The sequence below is a fragment of the Chelonoidis abingdonii genome, chromosome 3, assembly GCF_003597395.2.
Source record: "Chelonoidis abingdonii isolate Lonesome George chromosome 3, CheloAbing_2.0, whole genome shotgun sequence".
In the NCBI taxonomy this organism is placed as follows: domain Eukaryota; kingdom Metazoa; phylum Chordata; order Testudines; family Testudinidae; genus Chelonoidis; species Chelonoidis abingdonii.
In genome coordinates, this window is record NC_133771.1 from 162,163,778 (window position 1) to 162,171,930 (window position 8,153).

Here is an 8,153-nt window from a genome sequence, read left to right on the forward strand (position 1 = left end):
ATGAGAAAGTGATTGAACCCCTCTACCTACTCCCTGCCCTTAGGGCAGATGGATTCATTACTGCCCAGCCTCAGCTTTGTTGTTGGGAAGCAATTAGCAACAAATAGTAAAGTAAAGACAAAAGTAAAAATATGAGTGAAATCCTGGCACCACTGAAATCCTTGGCAAAAATCCTATTAACTTCAACAGGGCCAGTATTTTACCCACACAGTCCAGTTTTCATTCACACAAAGGCCACCTTAAAAAATATTTTTGCATCCCCTTTTCTCTGCCGAAATGATGTAAAGGGGCTTTAGTGTAAATGAGAATCAGGCCCATGGTAGCAGCACCCTGCAGCAGTACAATTTAGTTGCTAGGAAAGTGTCAGTATTGCAATAGCTCTGGTAGGGACACTGCTATGTGGTGAATGCTGAGAAGACAGCTGCTGTTTCAGACATGACACATGTGGCAAGTTAGTATAATTCCATGTGAGGACCACAGAGCAGAAGGAATGGCTCCCCCAGCCAGGGAGGGATAAGTTATGCATTGCTATTTAAAAATTATAATTGGAATTTTAAATCTATTTTATGAATGGAAGTACTTTGGCCTTTTGAGGAAGGTATGAGTCATTTTCATCCCTCTGTGCCCCCTTTTTAATGAACATTTCCCACCTTAGCATATGTAAGTAGTAATTAATCACAGGAAGTTATTTTACAGGCATCATGGCTTATTAAATCTTCTGACTAGACTTACAAGAAACCCATTTAACATTTGTAGACCAGGTGTCCTACTGTAAGTGTGCTGACTACCAGTGCTGCTAATATATGAGAGAATGCCTGGTCTAGTAATTAGACCTTGGTGGATTATCCGGGTAGCTGTAGATCGATTGGTTATGCTGTTAGACATCTTCTAAACTACCCTGCTCCATGCTGCCACAATGGTGTCCTCATGTCTGTTCCACTGCATGTGGCATTCACTCCCTGCAAGAGGGCCAGCACAAGGCCTATACACTACTTAAATCCCACTTACCCCCAGGTGGAACTGACATGCAGTGGAACTGACATGGAGGGCAGGGGTGGCAGCTTATATGGGCTTGAGGTGCTCAAGCACCACGAATATTCAAGGCTGGGGGTTGTGCTCCACCAGTATTTGGAGCTTGGTTTCTCCCCTGCCCCCGCCTCGGAAAGAAAACAGCCAATGCGCCTCTCTCCTTTGTTTGTGCTGCTTTTGCCTAAGGCTAGAGAGATCAGTGGCAGGCAGCCTCCTGGAGCACCGGGGGAGGGGAAGAGGGAGAGAGGAGGGGGAAGGAGGCACACACATGCTTGGGAGCTCTCTCCCCCACCCCTCCAGCACCCAGGGGCAGCAGCAGGGGTGGGGAGGCCACACATGATGGCAACCCCCCACCCCAGTACCCACCATACGGGAGGCGAGTGGGCTTTCTGGACCTGGGATAGTCCCTAGGAGCATGTGCAATGACTGTGGTGCACAGTGAGTGTGCTGTGGGGGGGGGAGGGGGAGAGGAGGGGTCCCTCCTCTGGAGCTTGCTGCTGCCAGTAAGGAGTGGGGAGAGTCCTCTCTGGCCCTAGCCCTGGGGCAGCCTGTCTGCATCCCAAGTTCCTTATCCCCAGCCCTTCCCCACCCCAGAGCCTGTGCCCCCAGCACCCCAACCCTGAGCACCCTGCTGCATTTGAACCCCTCATCCCAGCCCATCCAGATGCCCTCACTTGAGGGGAAAAATGTGGCAACTAAATTTTGTGTGGTCAGTTTGGAGTATCATTGTGTTTTGCACAATACTTGATTATTTTACACCTTTAAAGTATACAGGTGTTACAAAGTGGGAATGTTCTTAATGTTTTCTCTGACTACTGTGTGAGTTCCCCAGTTTCCCCTATGCATTTCTGCAAGGATCTAGATGGTGGGATAAGGGAGTGCGATTGTTGTATGAGCCCTAGAGTGCCAGTGTTGATGCCATCTGCACAAGAGAATGGCGCCGAAACCCTGTCTCCGGCAATGATGCCTGGGTCGCTCTCCATGCAAGGTGCCAGCTGAAGGTGTTGGAGAACAAAGAGATCAGGTGGCCTCCTAATGCCTGGAAAAGAGACAAAGGCCAGAGGAGAGAATGTTAGTGCCTCTGTGGACTTCCAGGAAGCGCATGGTGTGGAAGGGGATGCTGGGATGCTTTGGAACTACTCCATACAAAGCCAGTCAGGACTCTGGGGGAGCCTCCTCTCTCTGAACAGACTGTCTCCAGGCCAAGAAGTTTACACCTTCCTGGGTCTGATCTCAGAGCATTCAGCATGCCCTTCCACACTGTGCGCTTTCCGCAGAGTCTGCCCAGGCAGGTCCTGGAGCAACCAGAGGTCCCTGCACCCCAACTCTGCAGTCAGACGTGACTCTCAGCCAGCCGGTAAAACAGAAGGTTTAATAGACGACAGGAACACAGTCTAAAACAAAGCTTGTAGGTACAGAAAACAGGACCCCTCAGTCAGGTCCATCTTGGAGGGTGGGGAGTCTAGACCCAAGTTCTGGGCCTCTCCCCATTTCCCCAGCCAGCTCCAAACTGACACTCCCTCCTCTAGCCTTTGTGTCTCTTCTGGATCTCTTCTGATCTCTTTGTCCCCAGCACCTTCAGTTGGCACCTTGCAGGGGAAACTGAGGCACCCACACAGTATTCAGAGAAAACATTAAGAACATTCCCGCTTTGTCACAACAGGTGCAACAAAGTATAATACCATATATTGAAGCAGGTAAGTGCTGCTTCTGACCTTCCACTTCTAATTGACCCTTGTAATCTTGTGGTGACGACGCGTTGTAGCTTCATTTTATATTGACCTACAGGGTGAGAGCGGGGGGCGGGGGGGAGGGCACCACCTTTTTGGGCACCACCAAAAATTATACAAACCTGCCGCCTATAATGGAGGGTAGTTCCACACTACCTGCATAAGTAATCTGTGGCCAGTCTCTGTGGCACCATAGAGCAGATGATTTAGAGTTGGTTTAAAGAAGGGTTAGTAGCATGGCCAGTGGGTTCACAGCTACGCAGATCCACTCTAACTTCTAGACCACATACCCTAACATGACTCCAGAAGGCATAAGTTGGTCTTTAGTGGTGCATAGGTGATGAATAGGCCTTCTGTGAAGGGTGAAATTTCACCCTTAGAGTATTTCATGTCCATGGGAGTAGGACAGTAATTTGGTTCTGAGAATTTTTGCAGGCATATTTTGTGGAAGTTCCTGTAACCTTTATGGTTTGTTTACTGAACAAAATTGGTTCCCTTAGTACCATCCTTTATTATTTTCTCTCTCTCTCCCCACCAAACATAATTATGTGTGGAAACATCTCTTAGCAAGACTTGTTGACAAGGGGAGAGGGCTAACTCATTAAATATCCTTGAATTTAGCTAAAGAATAAAGCAAAGCCAATCACAGTTAAGCCACTTCTGGCTCCCTCTCCATCTAACCAAAATTTAATCGCAGATCATTTGGCAAAAATACTTAATTATGTCTGTACAGGTGTGTCTACACTGCAATTAAACCTGTGGTTAGCCCACGCCAGCTGATTTGAGCTTGCAGGGTTCTGACTAAGGGGCTGTTTAACCGCAGTATAGGTGTTTGAGCTCAGGCTGGAACTCAGGCTCTAGGACCCTGCAAAATGAGCGGGTCACAGAGCTCAGGCTGCAGCCCAAGGCCAAATGTCTGCACCACAGTTAAACATCTCTTTAGCCAGCGGTGACGGATTTTGCCTAAAAGAGTGTGTGTGGGAGGCAGGGAACAAGGCCATGGCCATGCCTCTGCCCCTCCTCTTCCCCCAATGCCATGCCCTCCCCCGACAAACTGGAAGCCAGAGCCAGGCTGAGGGGGCCCCAAGAGCAGCCCCCAGCCTGTGGCCATGACCCCTGAGTCCCTCACCCGGGGCAGATGGAGGGTACATGGCTTCCCACAGCTGGCCATGTGGCTCTTACTGGCCTGGCCTGGGGCTGAGGCTCCGGGGGCCGAAAAGCCACAGCTGGGCCATAGCAAAAGCCACCCAGGCAGCTGTGGAGATCCACAGATCCTCATCTACTCTGGAGCCCTTGTCTTTAGCCCAAGCTTGAGTCAACTGGGTGTTTAATTGCAGCATAGATATACCCTATACAAACTACAATCCTGGCATCTCCGGATTACAGGGAGGGAAGGAAAGCACATGAGCTATCTTGGTATAAAATCCAAGTGGAGCCAAGGCTCTGTAGTTTTTAATCATGCTCAAGATTATCCCATCGCCTGGCGGGGACCTTGCCGAGATACATCATGGTAAAGCCTGGTCTCTGCTAGGCTTTTACACTGAGATCCCTAATGCACATTGATGATCTCCAGTAAAAACAAAAAAACACACCTTCCTTTGAGCTACGGCCTCTAGTATTGGAAAACTTTTTAGGGTTTACCATCTAACGTGGGCTAAACCTACAGCTGCCTTTTTCCACTAGGAGTGTAACACCAGTTAGCTAATGTGAGTTCACTTAACATAGGTTAAATATAACACTATTCCTACTGAGGACGTGCCCAGACTCTATAGTTCCCATCACTGGTCAAACCAGCGGAGCTAAATTGGTTTTAGAAACTGTGTCCCCCATTTCAGCTGGGATCCTGGCCACAACAACACTGAGCCCTATAAGAAACTGCCAACAGGAAGTTGGGCAGAGGGGAAGAGAAAGCTGAACAGAGGGAGATTGACAGTTTATTTCTGGTCAGGGAGTTTATGAGAATGGATTGAAGGACCAACAAGCCTGCATTGTTGAGACTACCTTTGGCAACATGTCTTCACTGCAGTTACCTTGGGGTAAATGTACCTTAACAGATCTCAGGGTTTACCCTCTAGCTCAGGCAGTGATGGCTACCTCACCAAGTAGACAGACAGATGCATTTTGTTGCATGAATGTGGAGCATGTTAACTCAGGCTCAACCATGGCTTTTATTCTTAAACAGTAAAGACAATTCCTTTAGCAATGGCTTCACTGAAGGAAAAAAGTTAACAGAACCAGCAAGATAACTAACATGGGCTAGTTGTGACACTGTTGGGTCTCAGTGGAGACAGAAGGGAGTTTCACTATGATGTACCTATGTGAGGTCGGCCATAGTGGGAGGGGAAGAGAATCCTACCTAGCTACATCATAGTAAACGCTACATGTGTTTGGTCTCCATTAGGATTTTACAGCCAGATCAATGACCTGTTATAGTTATCTTCCTGTAAGAAAAAGCCCACTTTTTTTGGCAGGTCCGTACAGAGTCAGCTTTGAAAGCCCAGTTTGATTTCAGTTTTATACCAGTGGAAATCTGAAGTGGGTCCCCTGAAGTTAGTTTCAACAGATTTAAACTGCTGGCCCATTTTTTCAGTTATGAGCTCAAACCTGGCTGCTTCAACATTGTGCTTCAAGCCCCAGGAGTGACTTGTCTCTTCAGACTTTACTTAAGTATATTGTGCGGTCCATTAAATAAGCTACCCAACTACTCTCCCTGGGTCAAAGTATTTGGCTAGGCTGTCCATTAGGGCTTATGTTCTTTCTATAGGAGACAATGAAAGAAAGCTGGTATTAGAGCTTAAATAATTGTGGATAATGAGAAGAAATCTCCTTTATTGGCACAGAACAAAGACCTTTTATCTGAGGAAGTCAAGTTGTCCTTACATAGCTTGATTTCAGAGAACTGGGAGGTGGAAGAAAGAATTTAAGCTACACTGCTTCATTAGAGAAGTATCAGTGTTGTCCTCCCTACTACTTTAACCTTTGCAATGCCACTTCACGTTAGACTCCTTGGATTCAAAAGGGTGAAGGTCATTAAGCCCCACTTTATATCCAACTGAAGGAGAATCAGTTGCGTTCTCATGCCTTATATTTGTTCTGGGCCTTTGCTATCACGCCGTGTCCCTTCATCGTATTAATGCCTCATTGTGTTGATATTATCAGCTGTATCGATGTTTTTGCTACCTTGTGGTTGGTGATAGAGGAGAACCTGGACGTCACTCGTTGCACTACAGTGAGCTTTGCCGCCATTATTACCAAATTAATACCCTATTTCTCCACTTGATAGATCCGGATCCTGCACTGCTTAGGTCAGCGGCAGTATTGCCATTGACTTCAAGGAGAGCAGGACTACACGATCCGTGAGTAGCTGGATTTCGAGTCCCAGTGTCTGAATGGAACAAACAAACTCAACCGGTTTAACAAAACATCATCTTCCCCACTGCGATCATCCCCTGGAACATTCTGTTCTACTAAAGCGTACCGAAACCAAAACACGATGAAAAAGCCCCAACTCGGATTGATTTTGCTTTACAAACAATCAAGTGGGTGGCAGGAATCTAGCATTTGAACCCTACTACTTCTCAGAGACAGAGGGATATAGCCCATTCGTCAAAACCAAGATTAGCCCCACAGCCAGTCTCTAGTTCCTTTCCCCCCTTACTTAATAGAAGGCGGCATTCTCCTGGTCACTAGTCCTACTGGAGCTGGGGGAGATAGGAGAGCAGGGAAATCTCGAGCGCAGGTGTTTAACCAAGGCTATATTATTGAACCAGCACGAATGTTTCTAGACAGAGCAGATAAGACAGCATTGCAGGACCCCCCCCTGTAAAGAGATCTGCAGTGCTGCTTACTGCCAGCCACTGCCACTGGGAGCGGCCGGCCACAAAACGGAGGCGGGAGGGTGGAATAAGGGGGGGGAAGAGGAAGGAAAACCACTTCTAAATGTCCCTTATTCACACACACCTCCTTTCCATCCACGGATGTCTGCTTTGCGCTCTGCAGCTGGAGGCATAAGTCAGACTGGCCAGTTTGCAGAATGAGAAGCCTGGGGCGTTGTGGGGTCAACAGAGCATGTGGTGGGAGACTTCCAGGGAGGATCCCCTAGGTATTTATTTTTGACCCAGGCCATTTGATGCAATCTACTGTGGTCCCAACACACACGCTCTTCAGACGTGTCTTTGACGAACCAGAGTGACAAATCCTCTTTGCAGGGCTCGTTTAGCCGTGTCCAGAGTGATGGTGCTCTGGAGGCGCAAGGAAGCCCCCCACTAAGGAGGTATAAACATAAGCTGTGGGGAGAGAACAAACAAGGGTTTGGATCCTGGCATGTTCCCCAAACTTTCCCCAGTGTAAGGGAGACGGCAAATGGGCAGAGTAACTTGCCCGATCAGCCCCATGGGGAAGTTCTCAGGGCTAGGTAGGAACACTGAGCTTGTACGGGTGCAAGTTATAACACCAAGGCATGCAAGGCAACTGCTCACCTCTCCTGGAGATCTGAAAGAGCAGGCGGGGCTGGGAGACTCTGATCGCCGCAGATAAACTGCTCTCCCTGCCCAGGAATGCCGCCTTTCTCTCGGGCATTAGTCGGATCCTCAGCCTTCCTTCTCCGGAGCGGATCCACCAGCTGAACAGCTCGGTGAGGTTAAACTCCAGCTCGCCCGCAGCTGGCTCCGCTTCTTCGCTCGCTGCCTGGGTCGGGTCCCAGGCGCAGCCCTCCCGCAGGCTCCCCTCTCCCACCTCCAGCACCAGCTGCTTGGCTCGGCGGAGCTTTCGCACCGATCCCCCTTTCAGCACCTTGGACAGGGCTCGAGGCAGGGCTGTCTGCTGCGGGGATCCGACCCCGGGAAGCCAGGAGTTCGCCGCTCGAAGCAGGGGCGAGCACTCCAGCACCAGGCTGCAGCGCGCCCGGAGCCAGCCCACTGCTTCTCCTCCGCCCAGCAGCAGGTCCCGCAGGTAGGTCCGGAACAGGGAAGGGACGATGAAATCTACCGCCAGGCTCTTCCTCTGGAGCCGGGAGAAGCTGGGGGGTTCTCGCTGCAGTTGTTGCCCAGGCCGGGAGCTGGCGAGAGGGGTCCTCTCTTCCAAGCTCAGGGCTGGGGGGAAGGAGAGGAGCACGGTGGCCACAAAGAAGGGGGAAAGGCTGGCAGCTTTCATATTAGCATGCGTTGGGGGAAGGAGTCACTGGGGTCTAGGGGATTCCTCCCGACTCAGTCACCAACTGGATTCACGGGGGTTCCCGGGTGATTCCCCGACTACCTCACTTGCAAGAGCTCAGGGGAGCCACTGGATCCCTCTACTCCGTCACCAGCAGAAGCTGCAGGGAGCCAGGGGAATCCCTGGATCGCCTCCCCGCTCAGGCACCCTCAGGACCCACTGGATTCGTGGCAATCCCTCCTA

General features: G+C 49.9%; 1 protein-coding gene across 1 annotated transcript in view; it reads right to left on the minus strand.

Moving 5' to 3' along the window:
- ALK (ALK receptor tyrosine kinase) overlaps nt 1-7,910 on the minus strand; it is a 635,008-nt gene extending 627,098 nt beyond the window's left edge. Inside the window, exon 1 of the mRNA XM_075064275.1 lies at nt 7,238-7,910. Within this exon, the coding sequence (XP_074920376.1) occupies nt 7,238-7,910 (673 nt within the window). The remainder of the gene's footprint in view (nt 1-7,237) is intronic.
- Nucleotides 7,911-8,153: the final 243 nt, after the last annotated feature.